At 45.5% G+C, this 14,421-nt stretch overlaps 3 protein-coding genes and 1 non-coding gene across 7 annotated transcripts; all 4 read left to right on the forward strand.

Annotated features, from left to right (window-relative positions):
• The first annotated feature begins 201 nt into the window (after positions 1-201).
• On the forward strand, positions 202-3,309 carry LOC100275452 (uncharacterized). 3 transcript variants are annotated; one of them, XR_004851769.1, is made up of 7 exons: positions 202-714; positions 1,210-1,262; positions 1,440-1,532; positions 1,616-1,738; positions 2,093-2,319; positions 2,826-2,933; positions 3,133-3,309. XR_004851769.1 is itself a non-coding variant. In NM_001149519.2 (7 exons), exons 1-7 carry the CDS (start codon positions 303-305, stop codon positions 3,157-3,159), a joined length of 984 nt encoding a protein of 327 aa, NP_001142991.1. In that variant the 5' UTR covers positions 241-302; the 3' UTR covers positions 3,160-3,282. The 3 variants fall into 3 exon arrangements, 1 of the variants encoding a protein (NP_001142991.1); XR_002748988.2 differs by having other exon boundaries at positions 211-714; positions 1,616-1,839; NM_001149519.2 differs by having other exon boundaries at positions 241-714; positions 1,616-1,839; positions 2,093-2,159; positions 3,133-3,282.
• A 1,793-nt stretch (positions 3,310-5,102) lies between these two features.
• On the forward strand, positions 5,103-6,883 carry LOC100280094 (uncharacterized). The gene is made up of 2 exons (NM_001351826.1): positions 5,103-5,857; positions 6,420-6,883. The coding sequence occupies exons 1-2, from the start codon at positions 5,261-5,263 to the stop codon at positions 6,549-6,551; spliced, it is 729 nt and encodes a 242-aa protein (NP_001338755.1). The 5' UTR covers positions 5,103-5,260; the 3' UTR covers positions 6,552-6,883.
• Positions 6,884-7,411: 528 nt separating this feature from the next.
• TRNAS-AGA (transfer RNA serine (anticodon AGA)) lies at positions 7,412-7,493 on the forward strand. Its single transcript has one exon. It is a non-coding gene; the product is annotated as a tRNA-Ser (tRNA).
• A 2,666-nt stretch (positions 7,494-10,159) lies between these two features.
• On the forward strand, positions 10,160-12,600 carry LOC109939377 (uncharacterized). Of its 2 annotated transcripts, XM_020542682.1 has the most exons (4): positions 10,160-10,237; positions 10,323-10,495; positions 10,591-11,599; positions 11,681-12,600. In XM_020542682.1, the coding sequence occupies exons 3-4, from the start codon at positions 11,456-11,458 to the stop codon at positions 12,338-12,340; spliced, it is 804 nt and encodes a 267-aa protein (XP_020398271.1). In that variant the 5' UTR covers positions 10,160-10,237; positions 10,323-10,495; positions 10,591-11,455; the 3' UTR covers positions 12,341-12,600. The 2 variants fall into 2 exon arrangements, with proteins under 2 accessions (XP_020398271.1, XP_020398270.1); XM_020542681.1 differs by having other exon boundaries at positions 10,323-11,599.
• Positions 12,601-14,421: the final 1,821 nt, after the last annotated feature.

A 14,421-nucleotide genomic window follows, 5' to 3' on the forward strand; every position in this document is an offset into this window, starting at 1 on the left:
CCCACTGCTCCTTTCCTTCCCCCTCTCCTCCTCTCCAGCGCCTTCCCGTTCCCGTTCCCCTCCCCACCTCCTGGTCCCTCTTAGGACTTGTTCGGTTTGAAGGGGTTTAAGGGAGATTGGAGGGGATTCAATCCCCTTCTATATAAATTTGTATAGAAGGGGATTGAATCCCCTCCAATCCCCCTCAATCCACCCCTAACCGAACAGGGCCTTATCGCCTCCGCGCTCTGATGGCCTCACACCGCGCCACGCAGTAAACGAAAAGACGGGCCCACTCCCTCAATCCTCCGCACGCCCCTTCCATGGGGCAGCCGCACCTCTTGCCGCAGCTCTCCCCCTCCCCGGTCCTCTACTCCCTCTTCTCGCCGCCGGAGACGGGGGCCACGCCCTGGCGGCGGCCGCTGAACCGGGGACGGGCCTTCCAACCGCCGCTCTCCTCGCTGCGGGAGACCAACAAGGCCACGCTCCGCAAGGCCACGCCCAACGCCCCCTTCCGCCTCGGCGGTGGCGGGGGCGGCAGCCCCAAGGATCGCCGCCCCGCCGCCGACGACAAGGAGGACGAGGACGAGGGTCGCGGCGGCGCCGGGGCACTCACAGGGACGCTGATCGCAGGAGCATTACTGGTTGGTTTCGTAGGGGGGTTTGGGGCGGCCGGTTACGTGTACAAGGACCAGATCAACACCTTCCTCACGCAGTTCTCGGGGTTCCTTGACGGTAATGGACTACTTGAGCTTTGCTCTTCAGCTCGTATTTTGTTATTCCCTTATGCATGTTTGAGCTTCCCAGATGATGGGGTTTGGGGTACCAGTGGTTTTGGACTTGATCAAAGCCAGTGGACTAGTCTTGATTGGTCATAGGATACGACTGCATGTTTTTATTGTCAATTTCAAATAAATCTAAGTCTTAATTAGTTGGGTCGTGAATTGTTGTGATAACGATAGTTGATAGCATTACCATCAACCATTACCCCTGTAGGGGATCCTACATTCCTACTAGTCGTTGGCTCGTTGCACTATCTCTCATTTCAGCTATTATGTTCACTGTGCAATAAGCTCTAACTGTGTTATACATGGATAACTAAGGACTGCTGAACTGAACAATTGCATGTCTTCACTCACTGCTCCTTGTTTGATTGCCATGGAATTGTTGTACATATATCCCTTATTTGGATTTTTTAGCTAAACTGTTGTGCTGTCTTACGGTGAGCAGGCTATGGTCCAGCCGGATATGCTCTGTTCGTACTTGTATATGCAGGGTTGGAGGTATGTCAGCCCTCATTCTTGATGGTGTTTGTTATAATGTTTTTTTTTTCTCGTTTGGAAATAGCTAGTCAACTACAGATAATGATGTAAACTTGAAAATGTTTTGCCACATGCGTATCTGGGTTGGAGCTTTAACTTATGGATATTAGTAATATTATTTTTTCCCCTTCATTTCAGGTTCTCGCAATTCCCGCAATACCTTTAACCATGTCAGCTGGTCTATTATTTGGTAATGTGACTGGTACAATTATTGTTTCAGTCGGTGGAACGGTAAGTACTTCACATCACTGGCACTTATTTTGATAATCCTTCCCAAATTTGCATTTACTTACTGAAATTTACTGATTTTGTAGCTAGCTGCAGCGGTGGCCTTCCTTATTGCTAGATACTTTGCCAGAGAGAGAATTCTTAAATTGGTTGAAGGAAATAAGAAGTTTCTGGCAATTGATAAGGCAATAGGTGAAAATGGGTTTAAGGTTGTTACTTTGCTACGCTTGAGTCCCCTGTTACCTTTCTCCCTTGGGAACTATCTATATGGCCTTACTTCAGTGAAGTTCTTGCCGTATGTCTTGGGCAGGTTAGTTTGTCTGTTGTAATGGCATAGTTTCTTCTGTATGTTTCATATGATGCAGTATGTTAATGCTTTTCTGGAAGGGTTATAATTTATGTGACTAAAGGAATAAAAATTATGACTCATCATGAGTATCACTTTCTTGTTAACTATGCTTGGATTGGAACTTTAATTTTATGAGGGATAATGCCAACACTACAGTTGTTTTCTTTAAAAGCCTTGTTTGCTCTGATATCCACTTTGTGTTGTCCCCATGCAGTTGGTTGGGAATGCTTCCAGGTTCATGGGCTTACGTCAGTGCCGGTGCATTCGGGCGAGCTTTAATCGTGAGTTCTTAAACTGCTGGTATTTTAAGTCCATCTTCAGGGGAAAAAAAATTGCACTGCCAAAATGGCAACGAGGATTTGCTGTGTAGTAACCACATTTTTGCCATCAAGGTTTTCAGCTTCTAATAGCTGCTAGGCAGTGCTATTCTTTGGCCTATAGGTACCTCCTGCTCTCCTATATAGGACTTGCTAAAAGTTGTTAACTGTTTCTGTCCCGTGTAACTCATAGTCTCTCGTTATGCTGATGGTCTTTACTTTCTATAAAAGTGTTGAGCATGACAATTCTTTAGATGTTCTATCATGCAATAATACTTGAGGTGTTCACACATCCCAATCCAGACATCTTAGGTCACTTCAAGATATTGTTTTGTAATTTACTTCCTGTTGCTATTACTGTTTCCATAATTGTCATAGCAGTTCATACTCATGAGAGTATCATAATCTGGTGTTGATAATGAAGTATCCACATAGCTCTGTGCCTCCGTTGACTCTTAATATAATGCCATATCCTTGTCTGTGTGAGGGCTGATGAGAAACTGGCGATTTGTTTTGCATAGCAGCACAGCTTGTACCATTTTTTTTCTTTGGGGGGGGGGGGGGGGGGGGGGAGGACAATGTATGACAGACCCGAATGGATCAATGAAATTTGTTTTCTTATTTTGACAGCAAGATGAGTCGGAAATTGGTTTGGGAGGAAACGAACAGCTATGGACACTGGGCGTTGGATTATTGTTTACAGCCATTGCTGCCGCTTATGTAACGAGGCTCGCAAAGGTGAGGACCGATTTTTTTTTCATGGATCACATACCTACATAAGAAAAGTGTCAATTCAAGAGGGAGGGGGGCACGATATAACATGTTTCTGGTATCCCCCGATAACAAAACCTTGTGAATAATTGGGGAGTATTTACACGTGCGATTGCTTCAGAGTTTAGTCAAATGCTGACTGCTTTCTTGCGCCTGCCCTTTTCAGGACGCTGTAAAGGAGATCGACGACTAGAATGGTAGGATTCTCTAGGAGAAAGGGCCATCTGGATAGTGTACTAGCCTAGCACATTGTACATCACTGGCACCTTTGGTGCGATAAAATCTTATAGAAAGCCAGAGCAATTTTATGAGGTAATGTGATCTCTTGTTGTTGTGGTGTCGATTCTCATTGAACAGAAAATTCCTGTTTCTGTCAACTCATTCGCTTAGACAAGCTAAGAATCTACCAAAATCAAAGAGAGCCGACTTTGCCGAATCTCCCCCTACCAGTAATCACCACAAGAACATACTGTCTTCCACCACATGAGGAGTGGACGAGTGGTAATGGATGACGTTCGACTTTTAATTAATTTTAGTTCAAAAATGAATAGAACTAGAGCCCAATTCTAAGTCTATTCGATCCTTAAATTTAAATTTTATAGGCCCGTTACCAGCCCTAGGTGGAAGCAGTTCACATCCCTCAAAATAATCTCTCTGCCGTACACCTTGACAACCATCTTGATGGCAATCGTCACGCACCCGGAGGTTCTTGAACACGCGGATGGGTGCGGCTGCTGGCATAACGAGCGGCCCGGCTAGGGATGGCAACGGGGATTTCCCCGTCGGGGAATGGCTTCCCGTCCCCGCGAACGCAGCGGCTACCCCCTCTGCGGCTCTGCCTCCCTCTCCGGCGCCCAGTCCATCTCCTCGGCCCCTCGCTTGGCGAGCTCCGCGTTCCGGTGCACCCGGCAGCGACTTCCGCAGCGTGGCGTCAACGTCAGTACTCTCTAGTGTGCACTCCACATTCCAATCGGCTATTACAATTGCAGTACGCCAGTACCACACGCGTGGCTTTTGGGTGGGAAAAAATAGCAACGATGTGCTGCGCTGCGGCACGCCCCGCGGTTGTTTTGCCGCCGCGGCCCCCGGCCTAACTCATCTACCGTTGACGACTTCCTCAGAAACGATGTGCAGTGCAGGTTGGTTTTCTCCGCTAACTTGAGCAGACAAACGTGTAAAGCGTATGCTAAGCTTAGCTTGGAAGAGGCGTTAAACGGGATGGCCATGGATTTGCTTATCCAGAAACCTGCACCACGAACGCAAGCCATGCCGTCCGATTTATCACTTGTTTCCTCCCCTCATAAAAGAACTAATACCATGGCATTGCAAACACTACAGAAAATAAACCAGGAGAAGAAAAAAAGCGCGGGGCCTAGCAAGTCGTAGAAGTAGACGACTAGACGAGACGAGACGAGGACCGGAATCGAGTCGTGCTGGGACGTCTCCAAACCACAAGGACATTAAAATCTAGGGGTTGGCAGACGCCGCTAGCCCGCTGCCAAGCACACGTTCTGCTTGTGTTCATTCCACATTTCGCTCTATATTCTCGTTCTGAGAATGACAGCAGATTCGACAATAGCAACAGGTTATCACAAATAGTATACTAAAACCGAGTCGAATACGACGAACATCTCGATAAAAAATTAGAACCTGCAACTGCCTGGACGTCTAGCGTCCAGCAGTACTCTAGTGAAGTTCATGTTCATCCATAGACTTCCTTCCCTGAGAGATCAGCAGCATGGTCTTTCTTTTACTGGAGTATTAGGTAGTGTTTGGTTACTAGGGACTAATTTTTAGTCCCTCAATTTTATTCCACTTTAATCTATAAATTGCAAAATATGGAAACTATAACTCTATTTTAGTTTCTATATTTGACAATTTAGTGACTAAAGTAGAATAATTTGGAGGAACTAAAAATTAGTCTCTAAAACCAAACACCCCCTTACTCAGTTGCGTTTCCTACTGAGGCCAACCCATGTGGAAAAAATGGAATGCCCACAGATCTGTAAAATTTGCTGGTTTACTCGCGACCAACCGAATCGCTGTTGATGACTCGTGCACAAACAAAAAAAGGAATCGAATTCCTGCCCCCTTCTTCCCCACACACGCTAAACTCCAAGCAATCAAGCAAGCAAGCGCGAAATAACCACCGTTTCCTTGCAGCTCGCGAATCTGCGGCCCCCGTTCCCCGACCCGACACGGCACACCACTCGCTCCAGTCCGCCTTCATCCAACGGTTCCCCTCCTATTTGCCCTCGGAATCCCGCCCGCGAACCCTAGCCGGCCTCCGCGAGATGGACGAGGACTGGGAGCTCCTCCTCGCGTCCCCCAAGGCGGCGCCGGCCGAGCCGTACGCCGGCGGCGGAGGAGACGGGGAGGTCGACGCCGGCGCCATCAAGCACGACTACTTCGACCTCGGCTCCGACGCCAAGTACCCCCGGAGGGCGTCGCCGTCGAAGGGAAGCGAGGAGGAGTGTGCGGAGGAGGGGCCTTTCGCGGCGTCGGACAACGCGGGCTGGGTGGAGCCGGACCCCGACGACCTTCTCTTCCCCGGCCGCGACCGCGCGGCGCTCTGGTCGCACTCGTCCTCCGACGGGGAGAGGCCCGAGGTCGAGGTCGAGGTTGAGGCCGCCGATCAGGTGGAACGGGCCGGGGTCACGGCGGCGGCTGACGCGGGCGAGGGGGCCGTGGCGAAGGGAGGAGGGCCGGCCCAGTGGTGGAGGCTGCCGCTGGACGTGCTGCGGGTGTGGGCGCTGCGCGCGGCCAGGAGCGTCTGGTCGGTGCCGCTCGCCGTCGCGCTGCTCGGGTTCGCCGTGCTCGGGCGCCGGCTGTACCGGATGCGCCGCCAGAGCAAGGCCGTCGCGCGCGTCCGCCTCGTCCTCGACGAGAAGGTGACGCCTTCCCATCATCTTCCCTGCACGCGTCTTGCTCCTCACCTGTGGATCTCGCCTTCTTCACGCGCTTGTTGGTTCTTCCACAGTCGTCTGTAGAAACTGATACATACTCTCAGCTTACAGCTTAGCGATGACTAGCTTGGGTACTTGCGACCTTAGCTGCTCGTTGCATTTTTTTTTCCTTCACTGAATAAACGATGTCATGCCTCACGGTCACGGTAGCTGACTGTCTTTGGAGATGCCCTTGTGCTGTTTGTGCTGAAGCCAAATCACAGAAAAGAAACAAAATACTCCTACAATTGCATCTGCGGTTGCTTCAACTTATAGGACTTCGTTGTAGAACGTGAACAGATTATGAATGGCAGAGCAGATGTAATATCAGAGTATTCCTAGATCGACGATTCAACGAGTCATTGGTTGGAATGCTGGGGTTAGATGCTCTAATTGATCCTTATCCATGTTTCCCATCCTTTATTGATTACCTCTGTTTCGGTTTGCAATGCTTATTCTCCCTTACTGACTGAAACTTTTTTCCCCCTGGGCTTGTGCGTCTCTGCAGAAGGTCTCCCAATTCAAGGGCCAAGGATCACGTCTGAATGAATCCATGACGGTGGCGCGGCGAACTCCTATCATAAAACCTATGCTTCCTGCCAACGGAGTGACTCCATGGCCTGTGCTGGGACACCTGTGAGATGACGTGATCGAGCTAGTAGTACAAGTACAACTGCCCCAGCCCACGTTGCCACAGGCGGGCATATTATGCGATGCCCAGCAGCAGATGTACTACTGGCTGCTTGTAATTTGGAACTACACACTTGTGGAAGACCTTGTAAGTTTAGGACCTGATCTAGTTTATGCCCCTTCTGTGTATACCCATGCTTATATTTTTATTTCCTGAATCCTTATGTCATCGATCTTGTGTGCTGGAGTTGTAAATGATTGGATACTCAGTACCCATGGTACTATGGTAGTGTGATGTATATGACTATTACCCATAAATCAATGCACGAGTGGAAGCTTGATTATGTTCTGGGCATTCATCGCCTTCTATCCAGTTTTCAGTCATTACATCTACATTTTTGTGTGTGCAGAAGTCCCTGGTTAGGGATTTCTATCTAAGGGCATGTTCGTTTTGTTCTCAATCCACGTGGATTGTATGTGATCGAGTGGGTTTAAATCCCAGACAAGTCAGAATCTTTCATAAATTTTTTCAATCATGTTCAATCCACGTGAAATAGAAGTAATCGAACAAGGTCTAATTAATATGAATCTACATGATGTATCATTCTAGAAACATTCTTCAAATCTAACAAAGCTCGCAGAAATTAAGTTCAGGCGGCTTTGGATCTGAGAATGGGGCCATGTCTTGCCGTCTAGTTTTCGAGCAATGCCATGTTGTGAAACTCGAACTTTGCATGCCATGCCGCAGTACCATCCACGTGATACTAGGAAATTGTCGTGCCACACGAATTTTACAGCATTGATAGTTACATGGTATTGCATTGTTTTTGTTCTATATTATAAACATTACATGAGGCCTCACATCAAAAAGTGGTCGTGCCGGAGTGGTTATCGGGCATGACTAGAAATCATGTGGGCTTTGCCCGCGCAGGTTCGAATCCTGCCGACCACGCTTTTTTTACTTTCTTCTGTTTTTTTCTCATTTCCTTCTTTTCTTCCCTACTAGATTTTCCATTTTCGTAGCCTCGTAGGTCAATGGTTTCAGAATAACATATGACTATTTATGAATATGTATATTAATGGGGTGTTTGGTTTCTAAAGACTAATGTTTAGTCCCTTCATTTTATTCCTTTTTAGTCTATAAATTGCTAAATATAGAAATTAAAATAAAATTTTAGTTTCTATATTCAGCAATTTTGAAACTAAAATGGAATAAAATGTAGGGACTAAACATTAGTCCCTAGAAACCAAACACCCCCTAATGTTGTTTGTTTGGATAGATGGGATCTATCATATTTTTTTTTAATTTGGTTGTCTAGGATGAGCATACTTATATAACTCTATCTATATTATTTAAACTAACAAATATGCACTCACACTAATTTTACCATGCTAATCACTAGTTACAAATAAAAAATATTAATTGCCATCAGCATTATCCTAATTGGCATATAAAACATGTACGGATCAACATATTAGCGCTTATCAAAATTATTCTTGATATAGTAATTACTAAGAATAAGTTAAACACTACTGCAAGTGGCGACAACAGTTTGCTAAAGCATGTAGAATTATATACAGTATACATGCAGCTACGTTGCAAATAATGTATGCAAATGTAAAAAAAAGGTTAAAAGAGACAGTTATTTACTGAGGAAACACAAACAGAGTTTTTTTAAAACTCTGAATTTTTCCAGGCTCAACATGTGGCTTTTGAAAAAGGGAATCGGGTGGGGGGTCTAGTGAAGGCCCACGAGGATGGAATACTCTGCTCAATGCATTGAGAAAACAGGACAATGTTCTGTTTACACAGTTTCAGACCCTAAAGAGATATATTTTTGCTTTAGATTATCTATATCACGTAGATTTTTTCGCCATTTACTACCATGAGAAAGTTGACGAGTGAAGCGATCAAATCAAAGAAATTACAATATTCTTTTGCAATGTTTTTGTCTTAAAATAAACTACACGTTCTTTGATAGATTTTTTTCAGTTCGACAGTGCATGGCTCATCGTTGGTTTTAACATTTTATTATAGCCCAGAAGCAGAGAAATCCAATATCGAGTCCGCAAGACCTAAACCCGTCAGACCGTCACTATAAAAGTATCGTCCTGTCCTTCATTTTCCCCCACCCAAATCGTCGAGGCCACCAACCAAACCACACCACCACTGTCTCTCCTTTGGCTAACAAATTCTCATGTTTATTTGATTTGGCATATGATAAAGACATTTCTGTCAACAAGATCTTGTCTTCGAACTTTGAAAGCCTCTTGTTTAGAAGAAGGATCATAGGTAATTTGAACTTGATGTATGAGGAACTAATGGTGTGTTGCAACAATCAGGTGTTGTCTGACCAAGAAGACAGAATAATTTGGACTCTTGGTAAAAAGGGTTTCTCTGTGAACTCTTTGTATAGAAAGAAGATGTGTGATCAAGTTGTTGTTCCTTATAGGTTCTCGTGGAAATCCAAGTTACCATATAAAATCAAAGTTTTTATCTGGTTGGTTGTGGGAAACAAAATCCTCACAAAGGATAATTAAAAAAAAAAGAAACTGGCATGGTTCTTGGGATTGCTGTTTATGTGGTTGTTCTGAAACGGTTGATCATTTATTCTTCAAGTGCTCAATTGTCATATATGTGTGGAGAGTGATTCAAGTTGCTTTACATTTGGATTTCATTTCAAAAAATATTAAAGAACTTTGTGATAGCTGGATGAAAGGTGCTAAGAATAAAATCACTAATATGTTGATGTTTGGATGTGGTGCTATTTTTTGGGACATATGGAGAACCAGAAATGATTGGTGCTTTGGTGAAATTTTTTTGCTTGATCCCTCTAACGTCATTTTTTTTTGTTGCTTCTGGTTGGATTTCTGGCCTATTCGACAGAAAGAGAAGGAAAAAATGACCTTTGGTCCAAGGAAGCAAACTCATCAGAAAGATAGCAAGTGAAGTTTTATGCTGGACATATGGTTGGAGACCTAGAGATCGTCGCATTTCTGGGTAGTGGGTTTTGTGGCTGTTAGTGTTATCTGTCATGTATCCGTTTGTGCTTTACTTCTATAGAACGGCTCTGTTTACCTCGCTTCCTAGCTGGGGTGATTGATGATATAATAAGCAAAGCTTATGACCTTGTTCAGGTTTGGCATCGCGCTATGTTAGGTATCTTGCTTATCGCTTCTGGTATTGTAACGTTGCCTTATAGTATGATGGTTTGCCTAGTTTTTGTTGGGCTAGCTTTTCTGAGTGATTACCTGATGTAATGACACTTTTCCTATTTTCTAATGAAATAGGGGTTCTGCCCTTCTGGAAAAAAAACATACCTCATGGCGGAGCATATTGTGGCAGCTCATTTATGGAGTGGTAGATGCAGGAGTAACATGCTCACATCTGCGTCGAATTGTTTCAGGATTGGAGTCAACTCAACTAAACATTATATGGCTCTGTACTCAAATATATATAAATATGCATATGGATATATAGTAAGCTCCATCTGTTGATCGTTAAGGATAACTTAAACCCCGCATCATGCGTGTGTCGTGCACATCACAGTAATCGCGTATATTCCAGCTGCTATATATGTCTATATATATGACTCTCTCCGATCCATCTCATGGCCGCACAAAGTTGGCACTCCCTCTGTTCTTGCTGCTGCTGGTTCCATTCCAACTTCCTACGCTAGCTAGCTTCATTTGCAGGTCAGTTGATCGTCCCTCTTTTTTTTTTTCTCTCTTTTTCTTTGCGAGCTGTATTCGTGAAGCCTTTTTCTATGCATGCATGAAGGATTATTGGAGATGGAGATGCAGTCAACGACGGCCGCTGTAACTTCAGCAGAAACGCAATCGCAGGCTGCTGCGGCGGCGGCGGGGAGTAACTTCACATACGAGGACCCGCACGCTATCACGGAGGGTTTCTCCGAAGAAATCGGCCGTGGTGGTTTCGGAGTTGTTTATCGGGTAATATGAACCGCTCATCATATTCATATATATGCATGTGTATGTTTCAAACTAATTAACGACCCTCGGTAGCGGTAGCTCGATACGGATAGCAGGGAAAACTGCCAAATGGGGAAGAGGTCGCCGTGAAGATGCTGACGGCGACGGGCCGGGACGACGATGAGCAGCAGTTCGAGAAGGAGCTTGGAGCGGTCAGGAGTATCCAGCACGAGAACGTCGTAGAGTTCGTCGGCTACTGCAACGCGCATGTACTGTCGTCCACTGTTTTGTCTGATGGACGAAGCCCTGTTTACGAGAAGATAAGAGCCCTCTGCATCAAGTACATGGAGAAGAGAAGCCTCAAGAACCATGTCGCTGGTCTTGACTGGCACTCCCGCTATGAGATCATCAAGGGGATCTGCGAGGGTTTGAACCACCTCCACAGCAAAGGCATCGTTCACCGGGATTTAAAGCTTGACAACATACTCCTGGACGGTGCCATGAGGCCCAAGATTGCAGATTTTGGTCTGTCCAGATTCATGGGCACGCAAGAAACCACCCGGATCACGGAAAACATTAGGCCTTGTTCGTTTCTACCGGATTAGTGGGTCGGAACGATTACTAGCTGGATTGCTTCTCTAATTTATATAAACTTTGATTAGGCCCTGTTCGGTTGTTCCGGATTGGAGCCCCGGATTAATTTCTAGCCGGATTACTTCTCTAATTTATATAGATTTTGATGAGCTGGAATGAATCCTGGCTCATTCCGGTACAACCGAACAAGCCCTTAGCTGGAACGATTCCGGGTGTAATCCGACGTAAACGAACAATGCCTTATAGGGACGCCGTAAGTAGCACTGGGAGATGGATTATCTCTCTCTCTGCTATAGCTATATTTTTTACATGAAATATAATTAAAACAAGTTGTCAAACTAAATAGGTAGCAGTACGTAGAGCTTTGACACTGCATGCAGCGGGTGCATGCCACCCGAGTTCTTCAACGATGGGCGAGGCCAATACTCCAAGGCGTTTGACGTATACAGTCTGGGTACTGTGATCAAAGAAATATTAGCAGGAGCTGCTGCTGTCTCCATCTATGGCGGCTGCGTCGTTCCCCTCGAAAAGGTAATATATAATAAGGAGATTATCGATGTGTGTTTAATTCAACGAGATATATATATAATTATATTGCTGCAATGCAAGCAGGCAATCGAATACTGGGAGCAAAGGCTGGAGGAGGCAGCAGATGTGCAGAGATTCAAGGCCTGCGTCGAGCTAGTGCCGCTATGCTGGGGTTTTGACAGAAAGAAAAGGCCCACGATAGAGAGGATTCTCGACACGCTGAACTACACAGACATTTCAGTGCAGCAGAAAGGACGACGACAGGCCGGCGCTGACGATCCGCAGCCGCCTGAAAAGAGTAGGCTGGAGGGAGGTGCAGGAGGCGAGCTCCGTGACATCAACGGCATGGAGGTGCCACACCGTCTGAAGGCGGTTTGGCTCAAGCACGGCGCTGTCGTCGACTCGCTCAAGTTCTCCTACACCGACGGCGACGGCCGCGAACACCACGCAGGCCCATGGGGCAGTCCAGACGCCTGGGACAAGGTCCTTCAGCTGGAGCCTTACGAGTTCCTGGTCAGCGTCTCCGGGACGATGGGCGCATACGCGGGCCTGCCGACCAAGGTCATCAGCTCGCTCACATTTGTCACCAATGTGAAGACCTACAGAACGCGCGGGGTGACCGAGGGAGATCCCTTCGAGTTGGAAGCGCCTGCCGGGTCCTGCATCGTTGGCTTCCGCGCGCGTGCAGGAGACTTTCTCGACGCGCTCGCTGTCTACCATCGCCCTATCTCTCACCGTCTCTAATAATCAGCCTACTTCATCAACGCTGGCTCGGCTACTGCGATACTTCGGCTTCCGCGATCCTAGATTGTTTGCTTTTCATTCATCTGAAAATTACAATGATCATCGGCTGCATGCACATTCAGGTTGTTTGATATATACATGGTTTTTTTTTTTGAAGGGAAGCAGCATAATCCATGTATAGAAAAATGTTTTGGTCCCTCTTCCGATTACACCACATGGCCCAAAGCAGCCCTGCAAACATGAAAAGAAAAATGTTTTGGTCCCTCTTCACATGAGTGGCTACCTAGTCTCCAAAAAAAAAAATCTTCCACCGATCTGAAGGGGGGTCCAGATCAAACACAAGGTATATGCAACCCCACACATATTTGGCTAGTACAAAGTGGGCAAAAATGTGCTTAACAGTTTCAAATTCTCCACAAAGGGGGCAAGATCCGCCTCCTTTCCAACCCCTTTTTTTCATCTCCATCGCAACTTGGATTTTCCTATTATAAAGTTGCCAAAGGAAGATCTTAATTTTCAAAGGTACCCTGCACTTCCAGATTATACCATGAATGTTTTTAGTGGTTCCCCATCGATTCTAAATTTGTAAAGTGATCTTGCGGTGAATTGATAAGACTTATCCAGAGCCCCCATGATACAGAGTCTCCTCCTTGAGACCAGGTGTATCCCTGAAGGTCAGCACAAAGTTCCTTCCACTCATCAAATTCGGAAGCTGTAAGAGCTCAATTAAAATCCAAACTATAGCTACCATCTTCCAAACGGTCAGCTACCCGAGCCTTTTTGTTCTCGCAGATGTCAAAAAATCTGGGATATCTGACACTGAGAGGCACCTCGCCCATCCAAGTGTCCAACCAGACAAGGGTTCACTCCCCATCTTTGGCATATATTTAGCTTTGATAATTTTGTACCAAGTGTCTTCATAGCCTTGAGATATTTTCAAGATCCACTTCACCAACAGACATTCAATCATGTTTAGCGTATCAATGACTCCCAAGCCACCTTGGTCTCACAGTCTAGTAACCACATCCCGGCCCATTTAGCCATGTGATAACTATTTTTACCATTGGCCCCTTGCCAAAAAAATTAGCCCGAAAGGAGTTCATTTTTCGGTGAATTTCTTTAGACAAAAAGGTAGAATCCCATTGTGTAAATAGGAAGACTACTTAGACAAGAGTTCATCAAAGTAAGCCTCCTTCCAGAGAGGATAGGTGTTTACCCTTCCATGTGTCTAACATTTTTTCCATTTTATCCATGATGTATGAAAACCCAGCTGTTTTTAACCGACAGTCAGAATTTGGGATACCCAAAAATTTCATGGGGAGAGATGCCAGCGCACAATTGAGCATATTTGTCATCCTTTCTTTTTCCTGATGTGGAAACCTAAACACATACACTTTAATTTTCTAAAAATTTATCCTAAGCCAAGACAACCATTCGAAGCAATAAAGGATGAGTTTCAAGTTTGTAATAGACCTATCCGACCCATCAATCAATATTACCGTGTTGTCTGCATACTGGGTGTGAGAAATGCCCCCTTGAAGGAGATCCCCCAGCACACCAGAGATGTGACCTTTGTCAACCCCTTCTTATAATAACACACCGAGCGCATCAGCCACAAGAATGAATAGAAGAGGTGAAAGAGGATCACCCTGCCTTAGCTCTCTAAAGGTTCTAAAAAGGTTGCTCCTCTCACCGTTGACATTGATACACACCTTGCCGCCCTTGACAGTCCTCATCACCATCTCAACCAGTTTGGATGGAAGTATATACTTGGATTATCCATTCTATTTTTTTAATTCGATGTACTTTTGAATTTTGTAAATTAAATAATTCAGAATCAATCTAGCCTTGTTAATAAAATTGATATGACGACCTGCGTGAGGATGCCTCTGTTGTGTGACACGTGGCGGCACAGATAACCTGCTTGCAGAATGCACACACTAGCTAGTTGATCTGCTGGAGAGAGGTGAGTATTAGAGAGAAAAAACTATGTTATTATTGTCTACTTATAGGGCAAAATATAAAGAACAAAAGATATATTGATTGTTTGGTCATTGTTGGTGATTGCAATCGATGGTACC

Source organism: Zea mays, chromosome 8 (assembly GCF_902167145.1).
Source record: "Zea mays cultivar B73 chromosome 8, Zm-B73-REFERENCE-NAM-5.0, whole genome shotgun sequence".
Classification (NCBI taxonomy): Eukaryota; Viridiplantae; Streptophyta; class Magnoliopsida; order Poales; family Poaceae; genus Zea; species Zea mays.

What these genes read in the sequence shown, in the direction of transcription:
- LOC100275452 (NM_001149519.2), top strand. Translation starts at nt 303, where the DNA reads ATGGGGCAGCCGCACCTCTTGCCGCAGCTCTCCCCCTCCCCGGTCCTC. An exon ending in GTTCTCGGGGTTCCTTGACG is followed by an intron (nt 715 to 1,209) that starts GTAATGGACTAC and finishes TACGGTGAGCAG; the next exon opens with GCTATGGTCCAGCCGGATAT. An exon ending in TTGTTTCAGTCGGTGGAACG is followed by an intron (nt 1,533 to 1,615) that starts GTAAGTACTTCA and finishes CTGATTTTGTAG; the next exon opens with CTAGCTGCAGCGGTGGCCTT.
- LOC109939377 (XM_020542681.1), top strand. Translation starts at nt 11,456, where the DNA reads ATGCCACCCGAGTTCTTCAACGATGGGCGAGGCCAATACTCCAAGGCG. An exon ending in GCGTCGTTCCCCTCGAAAAG is followed by an intron (nt 11,600 to 11,680) that starts GTAATATATAAT and finishes CAATGCAAGCAG; the next exon opens with GCAATCGAATACTGGGAGCA.
- LOC100280094 (NM_001351826.1), top strand. Translation starts at nt 5,261, where the DNA reads ATGGACGAGGACTGGGAGCTCCTCCTCGCGTCCCCCAAGGCGGCGCCG. An exon ending in GCCTCGTCCTCGACGAGAAG is followed by an intron (nt 5,858 to 6,419) that starts GTGACGCCTTCC and finishes GCGTCTCTGCAG; the next exon opens with AAGGTCTCCCAATTCAAGGG.